At 40.0% G+C, this 21079-nt stretch overlaps 1 protein-coding gene across 1 annotated transcript; it reads left to right on the top strand.

Annotated features, from left to right (window-relative positions):
• The first annotated feature begins 1593 nt into the window (after positions 1–1593).
• gfpt2 (glutamine-fructose-6-phosphate transaminase 2) lies at positions 1594–20002 on the top strand. The gene is made up of 19 exons (XM_063484681.1): positions 1594–1705; positions 2719–2826; positions 5306–5413; positions 5612–5737; positions 7483–7541; positions 8096–8230; positions 9268–9329; positions 11254–11333; positions 14644–14761; positions 14866–15029; positions 15288–15383; positions 15667–15764; positions 15934–16054; positions 16251–16408; positions 16575–16689; positions 16810–16937; positions 18378–18545; positions 18712–18873; positions 19823–20002. Exons 1-19 carry the CDS (start codon positions 1699–1701, stop codon positions 19865–19867), a joined length of 2058 nt encoding a protein of 685 aa, XP_063340751.1. The 5' UTR covers positions 1594–1698; the 3' UTR covers positions 19868–20002.
• Positions 20003–21079: the final 1077 nt, after the last annotated feature.

Raw genomic sequence — 21079 nt, 5'->3', positions numbered from 1 at the left:
CACCAAGGTCTTCTGGCTTAACTTGATGATTTATTGGTTGAAAACTGAATGCTTCTTGTTACCAATGCAACCTTTAATCTAAAAAGAGTTTTATCAACAATTTTTAAAAATGCTAACTTTATTAACAAGCTGAGCTGCTGGGGCGCCTGTGACTCAGGAGGTAGAGCAGGTCATCTACTAATTGAAAGGTTGGTGGTTTCTCCTGGCTGCTCCAGTCTGCATGCTGAAGTATCTTTGGGCAAGATGCTGATACTTCTACACGACATCATCTCAGCCTGGCTATGTGCTAAAATCTCAGTTTCTGCAAGAAATTACATAATTATGGATAACTGATGTAAATATGCCCTGGGATAGCAACTGGTTTTGTTTTGTTTTGTTTTGTTTTGTTTTGTTTTGTTTTGTTTTGTTTTGTTTTGTTTTGTTAATCTTGATTATTCCATACATTATTTGTAACATTAAGTGCAGAAAGATGTAAAGCTTTATTGACATTTCAAAAGACAGCCACTCCTGGACATTTCTGAAGAACTCAACTTGTCACCTTTCACTACAAATGCAGGTTCATCAGGAAAACAGATTAAGGTAGCTTGAGTCACTGAATAGATGATTAGCTATGACAGAACTAGAAATACTGGAGTGTTACTGTTTAGCGCTAATACACTATTCAAACTGTAGGATATGCAATCAGCAGGATTAGGACTGCAAGTCCAGTCCGAATGACCACAAGGTCTCTAAGGAATCCAAGAAAGTAAGGTTTACACCTACAAGGGAAGAAATGTAAGGAAACCTGCAGCTTTAGCGCTTGAAGAAGTAAAAGTTGTTTTACAAAGAAGCAATGGACGCTAACACACTCATCACAGGTAAGGAAAAAAACAGTGATCTCTGAAGCATGTAGACAATACATTCCTGACATGCCATATTAATGAACGAATGAATGAATCACCATTCCTGATAATGTTCTATTTTTGCTTCTTTTAAGTAGACATCCTTACACAATGGTCCTTAATGCAAGTTTTTCAAACACCTCGTTATCACGAACTGTGCCGATTGATTCCTGAGTTTCTGCTAATTCGGGGATAAGTACAGAAAACTAGACGTCATTTTAGAGTAATGCGTGGTTATAAACGGATCCCTGTTTAAAAAAGTTTAGTCTGGATTTAAATGAGTTCGTTTTTCCATATATATAGATTAACAAATTGATTTTTTTAAAGCCTGCATGCTTCAGTGATCGGTGAAGGCCTGATTCTTCATTCAGAACCAGAAGTGCCGTGAAAACTGTTGAAGCTGAATTAGAGAAGGCACGGCCCCACCTTACCCAAATGCATAACTAAAGAGAAAAGCCATTATTATTATTCACACTGTGGTCAAAGTCTACAAACTCTTGAGTCCGGCTGACGCTGGCAGGTGGGTTGGGATCAGACCAAGTTCATCCATCTTTCTCAGTGATGAAGTAGTGAACACCTGCGTCCCACACCAGGACGGGGTTAACAGAGCAGGCAACGGGGGAGGTGTTAGAGGAGGTGCGGCAGCCGCCTCTCCAGTATTCAGTAGTTAAATACAGAGGGGGAGTGAACTGGAGAGCGCAGTCCGTCTGGATTTAATGTAGAAGCGGTAGAAGCATCACTTCGATCGGGAAATTACAAACGTTCTCTTTCATTTTTCAGCGCAGCCGTGTGCGGGAGCGAGGACGAAACTTGAACCATGTGCGGTAAGACTTATCTTCGTAAATTTGCCGTTTTCAGAAAGATGTTGGAAAGGTTGCGGCAATTACGCACGGGAGTTGCTTTGATGAACAGTGGCCAGTAAAACTACCGATGATTTAAATGCAAGTTACAAAGCAAGATACTGGCAGACGTGTCATTTTGTCAAAGTTTTATGTAGTCACTTTGAACTTTGTGTAGTTTGAGCTCTGTTTTCGACTCTGTGTGGATTCCTGAAAAGTTTCAGACTCTGCTACGTGTCAGTGTTTTTACTCACGGGTGTGAGGGACAGGACAGAGTAGTTAGACCAGTCATCCAACTGTCAAAAGATCGGTCTGTTTCATTCACAGCGACCCGCTTTGCGTCCCGGGAAGGTTGAGGTGATAGTGCGTCTCACTTTTTTTCTTTTTTTATTACTCTTAAAGAAGAGCGTTTACAGTCTGAAGTAAATGTTTAACAGTTCTCCGGCCTCACCCCGAGCCTGCAAGGAAGAGGCCGATATTGCAGGAGTTTTACTTTACCCTCTCTACCTGGCTGCTATAACACTGCGTGCAATGTTTGTCCGTCAATGGCCAGCTGTGTGCCTGCGGGAGCAGAGCTGCCCGGAACATTCCTGCAAACACACACACGCCGTCGTGTTTCCACCACTTCAGAGGACATATGCTCTAAACCTTACCTTACAACAAGTCCTTATACTACATTTTACTTACAGACTCGTTGTCGCAAAAATAATAATCCTCGGATGATTATTCTTCCTGCACTTGCTCATACCAAGTAGAGGAGCATAAGTTTGGTGAAGGTCATAGTGAATCTTTATTGCAGCTTTATCTTCTTTATTAATGACCTATTAATGAAACACACCAAGTAATGTTTTCTATCCACCATGTGTTTCTTGATGCTGTTTGCAAGAAGTATTCCTAATAAACTGTCTAAACTAAATGAACTTTGACAGCAGTTTCAACTCTGACTGCAGCATTGAGCCTCTCAGAGGATTCAGGTTCTGTTTCTGTTTCTCTAAAAGGGATCTTTGCCTACCTGAATTACCGAGTGCCTCGCACCAGAAAGGAGATATTTGAGACGCTGGTGAAGGGACTGCAGAGACTGGAGTACAGAGGGTACGATTCAGCAGGTAAGACACTCAACTTCACAGTTACCACACACTCCCGCACCCACACACGTATACACACGCACCACAGATGCTTTTAGTTCTCCCTGGCCGCACCTGTATGTCATGCTCCTGCAAATGAAATCAAGGAAACGTTTCACAGAATTCAATACATAAACACTAAATAAATATATCATGATTTGCTCTTGAACCTTTGTTTGTAATATTTGCAGGCACGCAGTGAATACTGTGATCTCTATAAAGGCACAGTCTTATCCACTGAACTGCTTCCAGCACATGTAGGCTAACTTAGAAATGAAATACTCTCAATTATAGAAGAACCAGTGTAGCATTCGATACCTATAACTCTTAGCAAAGTGAGATAGGTGACGTGTCAGCACAGCTTTCCTTCTAAAAGCATATTTGATATTTCTAGCTGGTAGTGGTGTCATTCATTTTTCTATCATTCCTATACCAGGTAAATACAGCGCCAGTATGGCTGATACCAGTACCGATCCTCTCAACCTCTAAAGGCAGCTGTAGGAGAGAGCAGTGCATCATGGTTTTAAAGATAGATCATCATCAATTTGCAAATTCTGAACACATTTTAATAACCACTGTGGTTTTAACTTTCCACAATAATGAGTTAACACAACAGAAACACATCTCTGAACACTCTGGGTCAACTTCTGTGTTAAAAATACTTTATTAACAAAGCTCACTGGACCACATTCTGAATTTAGAAGATAGAAACAAAGTATGGACCCTCCAACACTAATATCTTTCCGATATTACCTTTATAGCCCCAGAGGAAACCTATTTAGACAATAACAACTTAAGCCTCAGGTTCCACAGGATAATAGTATCTGACACGACTTCACCTACTTACAGGCTGCACAAAGATGAGGAAAAGTGGTATTTGTGCAGTTTACCACTGGATTCTTTTAAACTGTCTTAAAGCACTTTGAATGCTCTGGGAGAGCAGAAAGTACTATAAAAGAATCAGTCCATTTAGCATTTACCAAGATCAAACTGGCCTCTGAGACACAGCCCTTATCTGCTAAGTAAGCCTCATACTTAGCAGAAAGATCCTCTTCCACATCTTCCAACCTACTTGCTTGTGCTTTACTTGAAGGTCCTATTAGTTGTTTTGAAGATTGATATGACTGCAGATTTTTTTGGACTCTTTGAATGACACAGCAAGTTTAATCACTTTTGTAAGGTCCTAGAATACAACATTCGCCTGCATATGAGGAGTCTTGGTATAATTTCTGATTCGACTCTGAAATTACTACTGCACTAATCTCCTACAGACTTTATTACTACAGCTCACCGCCCCCAACTTATTGCCCAGTCAACACTTATAGCTGCTTGTGGAAGGGCGAGCTCTGAGTATGTGGACTAGCTCTCCTATCGCAATCAAATGTTCTTCTATAAGCACACAGATGCATATTATATTTTACTTAATAACATCATGAAATGTTTTCATTTACATAAGCATGAAGCCTTTAAGTACAAAAAGTATTGCGCCTGCAGTGACAGTGATGAAGATTAACTTTTCCTAACTTCTAAAAACCAAAATGAAAGTATCACCATTTACTCAGACACTGCTTAAATAAAATCTTTTGCCTTTTAAGCGTTCAAATTTATTTCAACCTTCCAAATTCCTAAGAAAGATTTTCCAAGTTTGGCATCGGGAACGATCCACTCTTTCCGGTGTCTCGATACATGCTCAATCACCCAGATAAAGAAATCCCAGAAAGTTGATTCTGTTCATCTGAAAATGCTACATCCAGATGAACAGAATCAACTTTCTGAGACTCTTTTCAGTGATTTCCATCAAAACAATTTCCCCCTCACCTGGCATATCATAGCAGCCTTCACAGGAATACCACCAGTTTCCAAAGGTGTGTTTTTCTTTCTGCCTTTCTGCCCCAACACTTTACTACACTTTGATTGAGCTCCTCCTCCACCTCCTGCTACACATCAAACCACTAAGTCAACAGGGAATTTCGTCATTAAATTTTATTGTCGTCTGTAAGCATGATCAGAAGCCGCAGTACCTTCATTAAAGAGAAACATGGCATGTTTGGGATAGTTGGGCTGGAAAACAATATGATCCTTTGATAGTGACATCTAACTCAGAGCCTTTCTATAGTATCCCAAACAAAAAACACACCCATACAAACACATGCTCATATTTGTTCATCCTGTTTGAGCAGGATGAAGCAACAGAATGAGAAGGTCATTGTAAAACACACACACACACACAAAATCAGAAATAGTACCTCCTATAATAACGTATTGTATCTCAAGCCGCTTTGATTGTCCTAACTTATCTTGCTGCAACTCATGTTCAAACTCTTTCATGTCTTTTTGTGGTGAGCATTATTGTTATAGTGAGCACCTCTCACCTAAACACAGCATTACTTTACTGTTTGCTGCCTTTTTGTTTGAAAAAATGAGTTAACACCTCACCTCCACCCTCTCTCCCTGTCACCAGGTATTGCTGTGGATGGCCCTAGCAAGACAACAAGTGACCAAAACAATAACAGCATCTGTTTAATCAAGAAGACAGGGAAGGTCAAGGCTCTGGACGAGGAGCTTTACAGTGGGTTTCTTGTTGTTTTTTTTTTCTGTGTCTGTTCACTTCGTTCTGATTAGCTCAAAAACCTCCTCACCATCCTCTTTAAAAGTACAAAACAATTGAAGGAATTCTGAAAAAACTTTGGCATTTGTCAAGCTTAAAAATCATCTGAATTCTTTTCATGTCAGTAACAGGGCTGGTTTTGTGTTTTTGCTTGTCCAGAGAAAGACTCGCTGAACCTTGATGAAGAACTATGCACACACTTTGGCATCGCTCACACCCGATGGGCCACCCACGGAGAGCCGAGCGCTCTCAACAGCCATCCTCAGCGCTCTGATAAGGATAATGGTAAGATATACTCACAAAGTATACATTTATGGGATCCTCATAGAGTGAAAAACAAATCCATAATAACTGCATGTTAATAATTAGCATCATGCTCCTCTTTGGGGCTGGTTTTTACTTTTACATGATCTTTTCAGACCAAATTAGCTAAATAGAATAAAGAGCAAGAAGGTCTACACAGATGCATGAATAAAATAATGTTGCAGAGCAAGGATATCAGACATAAGGAAGATATAGACTCCAATCTGGACTGCTGGAAGGCTTTGGAAAATGTGAAGGAGTAAACTTTTAACTGTATTTTCATAACTTTTGCATCTTTTCCTACCAATAAAGAGCTCCCTAATGCCATTCACACAACACAAAATAATTAAGTTCCTGTTTTTCACTACCTACTATGGAGAAAATAATCCGGTGATTTAACTAAAACTGTGTGTTTTACAAATACAGGCCAGTCTGGGCAATGATCAACTTTTTCTCTAATTTTACATCTCTATAATTAAAAAAAATGAGATTACTGTCTTTTTTATGTTAAAGTATGTCGGGGATTAAATGTTTCAACATGTGATGTTTAAACATCACATTTTGGGATGTCTAGACCAAAAAAACAAATTTTTCTCTACAAGGGCTTGATATCCACTTACGAGGACAGTATACTGCCACTGTTCTATCACAATTTAAAACGAATGTCCTCATATGTTGATCTCATTTTTCTCAGAAACCAAAATTAGGTAAAAAAAAAAAAAAAAAAAAAAAGGTAATTCTTTGTTTTTACATTCATCAGGTCCCAATCAACCCAAATAGCAAAGAAAAATTAAAAATGCATGCCATGAAAGAGTTCGGATCTTAGGAGGTTAAATATCTTTGACTCGGTCGGCCTGCTCTAAAGCAAAGTGGGCTGTACATATGTAAAATGAGTTTGGCATCTCTGTTGTAGAGGGTTAACGAGAGATTTTCACATGGAAGAAGTTGGGTTCACGTCCAGGGTGACGTCAGAACTCTGCGCTGGCTCACTTTTTTCTCCTTTCCATGTGAAGCACATGCAAATACCCCCTTTGCTTATTTTGTCAGAGTTGCTTAGAACAATGAGTTGAGGGCTATCTGTTTTCAAATTCCCTCAGAATTCTTCCAACTACTGCTTTAACATCCATGCCCAACAAATTAAATAAATGGTTTAAAATGAAAAACATATTACATTTTGATTCCCTGAAAAAAACATTGACTCCATAGTTCTCGTGCTTTAAATCATTTCACTCTAAGCTTAATACTAAAGCATTAAAAAGAAAGCATTAAAATAGCATGCTGCCTACCTTTTTAGTGCACAGGCACACACGCCTTCTATTCATGAACTGAAACCAAAACGTTTGTCCTAAGTGTGCCACGTTTATAGGTGTGTCAGTTAAGTACCTTGGCTTTAGAACATGCTCATCAGAATTAAAGTGCGACAGAAAATTACAAAACTCACTCAAAATTAGCTTGGAAAATATAGCAGTCTTATTATGTTGTTATCATTATGATAATGTATGTTTTTGCACTTGTTCGTACTCTTTTAAATTGTCTTTCTCTACCTTGTATTGATAGTAGTGTTGAGTAGCTGTTAAATCCAGTGCTTTGTGTAAATTATCATTCTTTGAATAACAGGAGCCTGCTAAACTTGCCTAAGCGCACACTTAACATTGTCGTCATCAAGCCTTAAAGGTGCGGCGGGTACATAGGTTCTATAATCTTTTCACTCTTGTTGTCTTTCTCAGAGTTTGTCGTCATCCATAACGGCATCATTACCAACTACAAAGAGCTGAAGAAGTACCTGGTACGTCATCATCTCATTAGAAAAAGTCCTCTTGACGTAAACGCACTTCCTATGCTAAAGGCCTTATTGTCATTGCCATTTGTTCCATTGATTATGACACTGTTATTGTGGATGTAGATGGGTTTGGTAGTCAGTTTGTCACATCGCTTAAGCAAATAAAAGAAAAAAAAAATATATATATATATCTATATATATATATATATATATATATATATATATATATATATATATATATATATATATATATATATATATATATATATATGTATGTATTAAGATACTAGATGTTGCAAATCTGATTGGATTTTTCTTCTAATTTATGTCTACATAAAGAAAATATGGACTTCAGTCTTAAGTCAAAACTTTAATCTGTTCCACATTAATTCTGTTGAGGTTTCTGAGCTACTGAGCATGCGTGTGTTGCTGGAAGATTCATTAAATGCTTTTAATACAGAAACAGTTCAGTGGATGAAAAGCAAGTCAGGATGAGAGATCAACAGTGTGGATTAAATTATTATATTAATATTATCTTCTCCTTTTTTTGCCTTCCTCAGATCAACAAAGGTTACGAGTTTGAGTCAGAGACAGACACAGAGGTGATCCCGAAGCTGCTCAAATATGTTTATGACAACAGAGAGAATGACAGCATCACTTTCTCCAAGCTAGTAGAGAGGGTGATTAAACAGTTGGTGAGTTGCTCTCATAGCAGCAATGCACAATGACCTACTTCATGGCTTCACAGATGCACTCTTTTGCTTTCTTCTCCAGTTTTTGCTTCAGTTTAAGCAGTGGAAAAGTTTTACAGCCAGTTTGCTGGTAACCATGAAGGCTAAAAGACTGTCACTGAATGTCATAAAGTGTATCCGTGACAGTCATACACTCATTTACTTATTTTACTTGGTGTGAAACTGCTTAAATTTCCTGTCCATTAAAAAACACGCTCCATTACAAACACACATGCTATGGCAACCGCCTGAACAGCATCATCAGTGACATCATTAGTCACAGAAAAAAGGGAAAAAAGAAAATGGTTTAGATGAAAAAAAGCGTCAGTTTTTAATCATGTGAGTAACGCTTTAATAATGTCACAATCTCAGAGTAGAAGAACAGAGGAAGTTTAGGCGGCCATTCTGAGTAATGGGAACCAGACAGTTGAGATACCCACTAAAAAAATCCCGGATCATGACACCATCCCTTCGCCCTCTACTGAATGCTTGCTTACCCACTATCCACCCACCCATCCTTCAACCCCCACCCCGTATTTCACCACCACAGCCACACACTCAGGCAGTTTGGCTTCAATAACCACCACAGGCAGCCTTGAAGTCAGTCCTTTCGAAACACAGCTGATCTTGTACAATAGGGGTCTTATTTCTTTTAACCCCCCCCCAGTTTCCACACACACACGCACACCCACCACCTTGCACCTTAACATCCCCCCTCCAACACACAAACAAACACACATGTGCACACACATGTTTAAAACCCCACAGGGCCAGGAGAAACATTTGTTTGTGCTCAGTGTCTCTCAAAGGTCCCACACTTTCCTGGAATGGTTAATTGCCTTTACGTTAACTTTTCGAGATGTTTTATTTCAATTTTATTTTGATATAGTTATTATTATCCTTCTTCCTCACCCTTCGTTTCTTCATCATTTATTGGACTGAATTCTTTCATCAAGCTTAACTGAATTCTCTTTTCCCTCTGCTTTTTTTCTGTGTTATAGGAGGGGGCCTTTGCCCTCGTGTTTAAAAGCCGTCATTTCCCCGGAGAGGCCGTGGCAACCAGGTTAGTATGCACGCTCTGACGCACACTCAGTCACACACTGTCTTTCACACATACCGCCCAGGAATATATAAATGAACCAGACTCAACTGGGAGTGACTCATTCCTGTTGTTACCACAATAAAGCAATACAATATGATTTTAGGAGGCTCCTTAGATTTATGTGTTGTGGCTTATCTGAGCTTACATTTACTATGACAGGACTCTGGAACTTCCTTTGTTTATAATAGTGGATATATGCGCTGAGGAAATTCCTGTTCGGCTATATGTGTCAGTACAATCTGCATCTTAGGACCAGAGACTGAATTGAGAGCCTCCCCTCCCTTCTGGGCCCCTGGCCCTAGGCCACCTTCTCTGTAACTTATTAACAATGAGGGGTTCGCGTTTCAGCTCCAGGAAATTTGGCTGGGTCGCATGAAACTCCAGGTTAATTGCTTCTCATCAGTTTATTCATACCTTTCCTGGTTCAGTGACCCTGCCAGAGATCAGGGAAAAGGCAGCGCACTGGAGTAAGTTAAGAAGGAAGAGAGAAATGAGGAGGGCGGCAAAATGAGAAGTGGGCGTAAAATCTCACCGTGTTTTTAAGATGAATTCTTGGCGCTCGCGAATCTCTGCTGTCTCAGCTGTCGTCTGCGTTCTGAAAGCCGATATCAGTATAACCCATGTCATTGGCTGTACTTGATGTATTTTTGTGGTTTACATGTTTAACAATCAGCATTGTCTGCCAAGACAGAGGGAAAAGGGGAATGTTTTCAATTATCTAGTGATGCTAGACACCACCCACCCTTTGCCATCATGGATGACCTTCACAGCGAAACTTTTACTCTCACCACCTCGGCTTTGCTTTCTGGGACTTTGTTCTGCCATTTCCACTCATGTCTTTTATTTAATACAAGTCCCTGTCATACCCTGTTGAAGGTGTAGCATTGCGCCATTTTTCTGCCTCACCGGTCTCTGTAACAGGCACTTTATTGTTGTGCCTTTCAGCCTGGAGAGGAAGTTGTAACACAACTGAATCTAACCAAATCCGAAAGTAGATCCAGCACCATTCCATGCAGATGCTGTTGTGTTAGACATCACACCCCTGATTCTGCTATGCTTGCATGCCATACACACTAGAGTGTGCTTGGTGTGGTTTAGTGTAAACAAGCCAAAGTGTCACAAAGAGTGGTCCTTTAAACATCGTTATCGTGATAAGGCTCTCCGTTGACTTCACTTCTTCCCATCTCTCCCTCCTTTGGCGAAACTACAATATTGTACTGGATGGCCACCACATGTTTCTGTTTGCAATCCTCCATTTTCAAGCCCCACGCCTCTTAAAACAACCATCGGGCTTACGTCAACACAGCCCCAGAGACATGCGAAGCAGAGAGAAAAGATGCAGACAAGAGAAGGAGGAGAAGTAAGGAGAGGCCTTTAGAATACACCTTCTTAACTCACAATGAAGTGGTTTTGTTTTGACACACTGTTTGCACTGCGATCACTAAAGTGCGTGTAAAGGTGTCTCCTGTTTTAAGATTGGTGTCCTCACACCTTCCTCCCCCACCTGTGATACATGTTTACACTTTCTCTGCCTCCTGAGCCAATAAGAGACCTCCACATGGCATCAACGGCCAATACGGATCCAGTGACTTGTTCCAGGAACTGTCAAGCAGTCTTGGAATATATATGCAAATTATGGAGGACTAATGTTGAACATACTGAATTTGCAGTAGTATAAGCAAGAACAAACTAATAGATTTCTTTAATGTTTTGCTTTGTTTAGAAGTATTATAGTAAAGAATGTCAGGCCATCTCCTACAAAGCATCACGAGATTGGATCTGACAATGCATGTGAAACCTAATCCTTCTCCCATCTCACCCTAACCCCCCCCCCCCCCCCCACTCTGTCTCTTCTCCTTCACCTGCTTTATTCTTATCTTGGCAGGAGAGGAAGTCCTATGGTCATCGGTGTGCGAAGTGAGCATGAGCTGCTGACTGAGCACATCCCCGTGCAGTACAACAGTGGTGAGCTCTATTCCTCTTTCAGTGACATATTCACTTACACTGCACCCTAAACCTGCCCGTCTAGAGTCTAACTGTAGATATGAAGATTTACTGCACGATAGAAAAGTGGGACACGATAAAATATTTGGAATGTCAAGATAAACGCTCTGTTAAATTATCCAACATGATATCACTCCTGCTGGTTATCATATGGATATCTGACCCCTATAAGGAAGCAGTTATAGTTTTATTGTTCAAGGAAGTTTCAACTGAATGGGACAGTCCCCTTGAAGCAATTTGCTTTTTTATAACAGAGCTGAGAAGTTTAAAATATAAATATCCCCCCCCCCCCCCCTTTTTTTTTAAGCAACGCTATTTCATCACTGCTTAAGAAGCATCTTAAGAACTGTGTGGTAAAATTCTAACCAATTTAAAGATTGAAAATGTTTTTTCTTCATGTTTCTAGTACCAAGTTTAAACGCTCATTTAAGGATGAAGTGAAAACCCAAACCATTAGCAGCATTTTCTTACTTATGTGTGTTTCTCAGTCCCAAGGTTAGTCAGTCCAGTTTAATTTTGCTAAACCTGGATAAATATTCTGAGATCATACGTTTTTATTGCTTGGCACTGTCATTCTGAGCAAACTCATACTGGAGCAAATATTTGTTAGGCCTTGCTCTTAGCCACTAATAAGATGCACTAGTTAGTATTTATAGCAGCAGGATGGCGTATTTGGGACAGAGTCAAATTAAGGTACAACGCCTATGTTTATGTTTAAAGAAGGTATAGAGATTGGTTCATGTATAGCCTACAGAAACAACCCCACACTCTCAAAATAATTTTCACAGCTACTGTCAAAGTAATACCAGCTTTCCACTTTTTACTGTAAAATAATAATAAAATAAAAGTGTAATAGGGGAACTTTGTGTCAAGTTTTAAAGGCAGTGGTGTTTTGGAAATTGAATGACATCCTGAGAAACATTTAGTTTAACAAAATTCGAGACTTCCCCAGTTTGGGTCCAAACTTTTTGAAACCACCCACCCTGGTGCATTCACTGATTCAAGTGGCGTATTCACATGATAGAGTGTCCACTGTTAAAAAACCCCAGTCCAGTGAGAGCAGCGGGAAGGCTGACCGCTAGTCCCTATGCTCCATGAGTAAGAATAACACCGATGTTTAAACTGAGCGTGAGTTCTGCCAGGCTGTGGAGTGAAGCTCAGCCGGCCATATCAGGTCAGCTAATCCACATCAGATCAGCTGATGTGGATTTTTCCCATTTGCAGTTCTAATATGTGCTGTGCTATTTAATATAGTTTGGGGCTATATACAGTTGCAGCCTCTACAAGCTGCTTTGCAGACGCACCTCCACCCCAACTCCTCAGTTTCATGGTATTCTCACTATTTCTGGCTTCATTAATGTGACTGATGCCTCTGTTCTGTGAGGGGGTCCCGCTGCTGCTGCTGCTGCTGTTCCTGCTCTCCCCACCATGTGCTTTCGACTGCAGCACACGGAAGAGCAGGGAGATCCTGGATACAGAGCTAAATATAAATGACTGTAGTTTGAATAATAATACCATTTTGAATAAAGTGATTGTGATAGAGCTTTTGTCAGGCGTTGTCAAACCACAACAGGGATTTGTTAAAAACCACTGCTGATCTCATTTTGACACTCCCAGTCATTGCTGCTGAATGAGAGATGGAGAAGTGTGCTGAACTGGTATTACTTGCCTGGCTATAGCAAACTGCATTTTGGTGTAGCCAGGCATGAATTTGAATTTAAATTGGCATGATGATTCAGGTGGCTACATTGGTTTATAGTGATTGCTTGGCACAAATTCACACAGCCTTTCACCCACAGAACCTGCAGATAGTGGAGGAAACGAAAAGGAAAATGTAGGGAGGTGTTACAAACTGATTACAGTTTGAATGTCTAAATCTAAAACTTGAAGTATCTTTTTTAAATGTCCAGATATTAAATGTTACAAAGAAATCCTCAGCTGCTACGATCACACCGCCCTGCTGGTGTTCTTTCTTTCTTTCTGTAGACTGTGTCCGCAATATCTTATCTATCTATGGTTGTTAATGAAGGTGTCCAAAGTTCAAGGCAGAGGTACTTCCAGGGCAGGCACTGAAAAGCTTAGTGTGGTGTTTTAAATGACCTCAAAAATGGCATGATAAGTCCTTTTTTGGGTCATTTATTTAAATATACCATTATATATAAGATTTAGTGACTCAAATTTAAATCCCCAGATTAGCTAAAAGGCAAAGATTAATTTATTAACCAGACATATTAAGTACAAAAATCTGCGTTTCACTTTGTCTGTCGTTCACATTGAATGTATAAAGTTTCTCTTTTTTAGTTTCAAGCCTTGTCAGGATTAGAAAAACGTCCCAGCCTTAGCAAGCCCCTCTTCATCTTAGAAAAGTAACAGACAGATATGGGTAAAAAAGTCAGGTATACTTGGAAATTAACAAATTATAGGCTGATTTGTGTGTAGAGGCATGAATGCATACTCTGAGTAGATTCAGAGTATGTGTATAATGTGAGGAGGAGGATGGTTTGCCTCTGCAAATAACCCAGTCTTAGGTACACAATAAGACTTCACAGATGGAAACCACTCTTTCACCCTGCATAAACACTTTGTGTGGGGCTTCAGCAACCCTCAGCAAATTTATGGGGGTTTTGTTTGTTTTTTTTGTTTCTCTGCATACTTTTGAATCTTTTGATTTGCGATAAAAAAAAAATAACAGTATCTTTTCAAGCTGCAAAGCCACTCTACTTCTTGACTTTGCAATGTGCAGGTTTCTAATGCTGAGAATGTAATGTTTGCTGAATAAAAGCGACTTTCAGCTGCTCCCTTTTTCACAAGGGGGTCGTCACAGCAGGTAGCTCCACATGTTTGCTTTGGCAGATTTTTTTTTTTTTAACACCAGATGCCCTTCCTGACACAGCCCCAGAGGGATTTGTGTCTCCTCCCTGTAATCAAACAGGACAACTTTTGTGTATTAGGCAAACGTGCAAACCACAAATGAATAAACAAAGTGAAATACAGTGAAACAGACTGGGTGGGAACTACGTGCAAGAGTTCAGAAAATTAAAATCAAAGGATACAGGAATGAAATCCAAGATATTATTAAGTAAGCCATTCTTTGCACAGAAGCAAACAAAATCCAAGATAGGTCTAGTCGTAAGAGGAACTTGCTTGAAACTTAATAAGTAATAACAACAAGGATAAATGGCTGGGTATGTTGACTACAATTAGTAAAAAGACTAAATGGCAAAAACAGCAGCATGTCACTGAACCTTGATTTTTGACTTCTGACCTGCAGCTCAACACAAGGAGGAAGTCCATGAGAAGAACAGTCGCAACCGAGCTGACAGCTCTAGTGCCATCAACTCTGTGGGGGATGGCAGGGCTGTGGAGTTCTATTTTGCTTCTGACGCTAGGTGAGGCCTCTTCTATGTAACTCAAAACGCAAAAGCATAATATTACTCATTTATATTACTCATTCATTTCTTTTCCCCAAATGACCTTTTCTGTCTACCCACAGTGCCATCATTGAGCACACCAACAAGGTGTTGTACATGGAGGATGATGACATAGCAGTAGTGACCGGAGGCAAACTCTCCATCCACAGAATGAACCGGCAGGCCGGTGAAGACCCAGTCAGAGCTATCATGACCCTACAGATGGAGCTGCAGCAGATCATGAAAGGTCAGAAACTATTTGAAATTACTTTGTGGCTCTTAGGTAGCTAAGTTCAAATTGCAAATACTGTGCATGCAGTGCAGCAGATTTAAGTCAACCGTTACACATATACGCCCTCTGCTGGCTGAATGAGTGCAAACAAAGCCACAAGACAAACTCCATGCATCCTTATTTCCTGTCTCACTTCTTATTAGGAAAGCATTCAGCATGTCACGGTGTGTCAGAGAATGTGATGGTAATGTATGCTCCTGTTGTCCTTTGCAGGAAACTTTGATGCCTTCATGCAGAAGGAGATCTTTGAGCAGCCGGAGTCTGTAGTCAACACGATGAGGGGCCGCATTTGTTTTGACACCAAAAAAGGTGATAAGTGAACTGATAGCCAGTCCTATCTAGCATGTCCCACCACTCTCTAATATAACTGGGAATTTTAAAGAAAATGACTCTCAGATATAAAAACATGTATGTTATGATCGCTACAGCAAAAAACTTGTTTTTATGAGCTTTATTTACCTCCTAAAATGCACTATTTAATAACTGCAGGCGGTAAACGCATGATGACTGGGCACTAAAGTGTATGACAGACATTAGTTGTGATGCAGTGAGTGATCAGTAGGTCTAACTGTTTCACCTTCTGTTCTCTCAGTTGTTCTCGGAGGGCTGAAGGACCACCTGAAAGAAATAAAGCGTTGCAGACGGCTAATCATGATCGGCTGTGGCACGAGTTTCCACGCTGCGGTGGCTGTGAGTACAGCAGTTGCATCACTATTTTAGCTTGAATATGCTTGATGATGGCATTTTGCACCAAAGAAGGCAATCACTAGTGACAGATGAGTTCAAAGAATGAAATTATTGTATGGATAGAGTGTAGCAGTGTTAATTAATCTTCTGTTTTTACTCACTTGCTCTACAGACCAGACAGATCCTCGAGGAGCTGACGGAATTGCCTGTCATGGTGGAGCTGGCCAGCGACTTCCTGGACCGTATCACACCTGTTTTCAGAGATGATGTTTGCTTCTTTATCAGCCAGTCAGGTGATAATGTTGCACAATAGCACTTTTTTATCTTCACTTTCCTGAAAGTGGCTTTAGAAAGCTTTATTTACACTGTAATTTCCTGTGTGACACCTATCCACGTTCAATGCCTTTTTCATTTTTTCCTGAAATAGAAACATTGTTGTGGTTTAATTGCACATTATGAACATATGTTTTCATTCTCTGTGCTCCTTAGGAGAGACAGCAGACACTTTGATGGCACTGCGCTACTGCAAAGACCGGGGAGCTCTGACAGTTGGTGTAACGAACACTGTTGGCAGCTCTATCTGCAGAGAAACCGACTGTGGAGTCCACATAAATGCTGGGCCTGAGATAGGAGTGGCTAGCACAAAGGTATGGCTGGTTTATGGTCTATACTTGTCTCGACTGGTTTTACCCCCAACCGGTTGCGGCAGATGGCTGCTCCTCCCTGAGTCCGATTCTAAATTGGTGGGTTCTTCCTCATTGTTCAGCACACGGGGGCTTATAAAGTGTTTCTGTGTGTGTGTGTCTTATCCAGGCTTACACCAGTCAGTTTGTCTCACTCATTATGTTTGGCTTGATGATGAGTGAGGACAGACTGTCCCTACAGAAGAGAAGAGAGGAGATCATCAACAGTCTCAAGATGCTACCTGGTCAGTAACAACAAATCTTACAAAAAGGCCTCTGTCGATTCAAAATAAGTATTTAGATGTGGAGATACAAGCTAAACAACATTAATGCATCGTTCACTCATCATTCTTTTACTCTCTTAGAACTGATAAAGAAGGTGTTGTCCCTGGACGAGAAGATCAAGGCCATTGCCAATGAACTGTATCAGCAAAGGTCTCTTTTGGTTATGGGCCGAGGTTTCAACTATGCCACCTGCCTGGAGGGGGCACTGGTGAGTTACAAAAAAAGCCATAATATTAGTCGTAAAATGAGTACAGTGGAATTAGGAATCAGGACATGTTATATAATCCTTACAGGGAAATTGTTTTGTAACAGATCCTGAAATAAAAGCTATACTAAATAATGATTAACAAAATTATAAACAATCAAATGGCAACACTAAAAGAAGTTATGTAACTAGATGGCCATAGGAGTGATGTTCAGTGGAGCATTTAGTCATTATTAGTCTCTGGCTGAATGTGCACCTCTGGCTAACCACAACGCTGTGTAGAGGGAAGGGAACATTGTCTATGATGCAGAGGAGTTTTGACAACAGCTTCCTCTCTGCTACTACATGTAGACGGTCCAATTCCACCCACAAGACTCAGCCGAGTTTGAACAAGTTTACTGAGGTTTTTCGTATCATGCACCGTCAAGCCTTTTGCTCTAATTTATCACAACACAGAAAAAACGTCTGATCATCAAAGGCTCAGGAAACGTCATCAACACTGTGACATTTACGATGAAGGAATAGAGCCTCTGCATGAAAAAGAGCCCATTCTGGCACTTCCTGTAGAGAGCCAGTCTAGTGTTCTTGTCCAAGTAACCCACCAGTACTGTAATTGCTCAGGTCCCTAATAAAAGCCCTCTTTGACTCAGAAACCAGGCAGGATGTCGTCCACAGGATTGGGGCGACTGGAGCTCTGCATTATGCCATTAGGGTGATGTCACTGTGCATCCTTTACTTGCATGTACCCTCCTCATTTGTTCAGTGAGATGGTCAGTGGTAGTGAAGGTGTCATTGCCGAGCGACTGCTTATAAAAGTAGTCAGTAGGTGACTGCGTCCAGGATCTGTTGAAGAAATCATTCAGCACTGGCTCTGTTAATGTCCCCATCTACATTTCGGCTTCCGGCCTTGTAGCCATGGATAGTCCACATGCCTTTCTGGCTCTGCAGTTTCTGTGCCATCGTCTGCCGTGTTTCCTTGTCTATGATTCACTGAATGTTTTTAGATGTTTTTAATCTCCTTTCTGTCACCTGACATGAACACCCTAACATCTTATTTGCCACTCTCAGATTTCTTTCATTGCCGAGGCGATGTTGCATCTGCATGTTCTTCTGATTTCTAGGATATTTGTTGTTGAGCTGATAGCTGTGTGGGCTTGCTTCAGTATCATCAGTTGGTCCCCGATACAAAGAGTGCAAGCATGTAGCTGATGGGCAACAGTATTGTCCTTGAAAAGAGCACATACGCAGAACAGAAGATGTCTAACTATCATATAATCCAAACAAGTTTAAGGAAAGAATATAATTAAGTTGAAACCGCATGAGAAAAAGCTGCTCACACAGCTTTCATACCATGCAAGGAATGTAGGCTGTGCTGTAGTTTGTCTTCATTCTTACTATTAATCTTCATACTAAACAAGTTTTACTATTCTTATTCTGATGCAGAAAATTAAGGAGATCACTTACATGCACTCGGAGGGCATCCTAGCTGGGGAGCTGAAGCACGGTCCTCTTGCACTCGTTGACAAACACATGCCAGTCATCATGATCATCATGAGGGACGCCTGCTACACAAAATGCCAGAATGCTCTGCAGCAAGTCACCGCCAGATCGGTAGGTCTTTGACAAAACACATCTTACACATCCACCCAAAGCACACACTCAAAGTAGGACAAACAGACACAAATACTAAATTTTGAAAGTCCCAAGTACAACAGAAATGAGTGGACAGACAGACTGATGTTAATATTCTTGCCCTCTCGATGTCTGTCTTCATCAGGGTCGGCCCATCATCATCTGTTGCCAGGATGACACTGAGTTGACTAAGAATGCCTACCAGACCATCGAACTGCCGCAAACTGTGGACTGCCTGCAGGGTATCCTCAGCGTCATCCCTTTGCAGCTTATGTCATTTCACTTGGCTGTCCTCCGAGGATATGATGTAAGTATTCAATGCAGCCGTTGGTTTGATTATTGACAAGAGTCCTAGGAATAAAGAAATCATCATGACCAAATCCTCATATTTAGATATATAATAGATATCCATAAAGACTAATAATGGACATTGTTTTAGCAAAACACAAGCACGTGCACAGTCACTGCGATGTCTGTAATACCTCAGTAATCACATATTGATGTTAATATGAGATTTATAGCAATATTGATTTTGTTCAAATTCACCCAATGCTAAGAGCAGCTAATTATGAATGTAATGTGTGCTTCTGTTGTTTGGTTTTCAAATGCTTGCAGTGGAATCTATTTGCATGTGGATTTGATGTTTTCACACATTCATCTCAATTCCACACTAACACACTAAGATACTTCATTTGCTTGTCTGATTTAAAACTGATTTAAAATGATTACAAAACTTAAATCTAATGCTACAGTCATGGCACTCGAACATGTGCAGAATTTGGCCTTGTCTGGCTTTAATGGAGAAGGTATTCCTTGAAAAAGACAGTAATGGCAGCCAGCATGTGTTCTTCTAAGCTTGTATATACGCTTTAGGGATAGTGGTGCCCATTAATACCAATGCTTTGTCCATGTCTCTGGTTCTGTTTGTGTCTATTTATCTTTTCTTTCCTTGTGAATGTTTTACTTTACTAAGAAGGCAGCTCATGTTCCCTACTCACCACAGTGCAAACAGACTTTATCTGTCAGAATTGTGAACTCTTTATTTACAGTGCATGATCACAACATGTATAACATTTATAGCCAAATCGTTATTATGGCACATCTTTACCAGGATGCAATTGTTTTACCATGTACACTAATATAATGAGTTGGGAAGTGTGTTATTAAAAAAAAGTTATACAGTGCTGCTAAATTCATTGATCATGTGTAATTCTTTATAACAAACTTTCTTTTGTTTTGTTTTGTTTTTTTTAAAGGTTGACTTTCCCAGAAACCTGGCCAAGTCTGTGACAGTGGAATAATTACAGTTCACAAAGCCCTGGAGAGGAGAGACAGCTCTTTAGGAGATTAACAGTGCAATAGTGCAATCAAACATTAAGTGTGTGTGTGTGTGTGTGTGTGTGTGTGTGTGTGTGTGTGTGTGTGTGTGTGTGTGTGTGTGTGTGTGTGTGTGTGTGTGTGTGTGTGTGTGTGTGTGTAATGAAGTGGGGGGAGGAGAGAGGGCTATTGTCTATTGTACAATGAACTTGTAAAAGAAAAAAAAAAGCCAAATGTGAAATCAGACCAATACACTGCTGAAGAATGGCCTTGGTATCACTTGATGAGGCCTTGCAGAACAATCTATGAAAACGACATTCACACAGCTGCTGTGCCTTTTTCTAATCACGAGATGAGCCAAAACCGTGTAAGAAGTTTAGCATTGAAATGGTATACTGAAGTGTTTACAGTTGTGCAATACGGGGACCAAATGTGCATTATGAATGTACACAATCATGAGGTGATTGATTCAGAATTTCTATTTTATGAGTTTCTTATGTCCAATGGGGGCTGCATACCTCTAGGCTGCAATATCGTGAAAAGTCATAAAATCACTGTGCCTGGTGGGCCAGTAACCCATAACTTTGTTTTTTTGTTTTTTTTTTAATTTCATCTTAATATAAAATATGTCATCTTTCTGTTCTGTTTCACAGAATTCCAATTTCTAATGTGATTTCATGGCAGAACATAGACCCTTCCCCCCCCCGTCCCGCCCCCCTTCCTCCAAAAAAAACCCTTCCTTACTTATAGGGTTGAGCATTTCGATTATTTAAAGAGCACTAATGCAGCAAAAACAAATAATATATCATAACTTTTAATAATGATTGTTTTCTTTTGCTTTTTTGTTTGTGTGTTGTTTTTTGTTTCAGGCATTTGCATGGGTTTATAATAATTCTAATAATAATATTCTGTATTTGACTGATTTTTTTTTATTATTATTATGGGGAAGACTGATAAAATTGGATTTGTATCTTTAACTATGATTGTGTTTTATACTGTATCGTTTATAGACAAATGGGAACTGCCAATCAATAAATTGAAAATACATTCTGTTCAAAAGGTTTACCTGTCTGTTCATTCCCCCACCACATCCCCATTCACTTTCTAATATTTATGGCTAGTTATTGATTTTGTCTTGCGTGTCTTTATTTGTGCCCTCATAGGATTATTAGTATTATTTTGTTTTATTGTAATTT

The sequence above is a fragment of the Pelmatolapia mariae genome, linkage group LG2, assembly GCF_036321145.2.
Source record: "Pelmatolapia mariae isolate MD_Pm_ZW linkage group LG2, Pm_UMD_F_2, whole genome shotgun sequence".
NCBI classification, from domain to species: Eukaryota; Metazoa; Chordata; class Actinopteri; order Cichliformes; family Cichlidae; genus Pelmatolapia; species Pelmatolapia mariae.
This window is presented reverse-complemented; position numbering and strand designations above follow the sequence as displayed.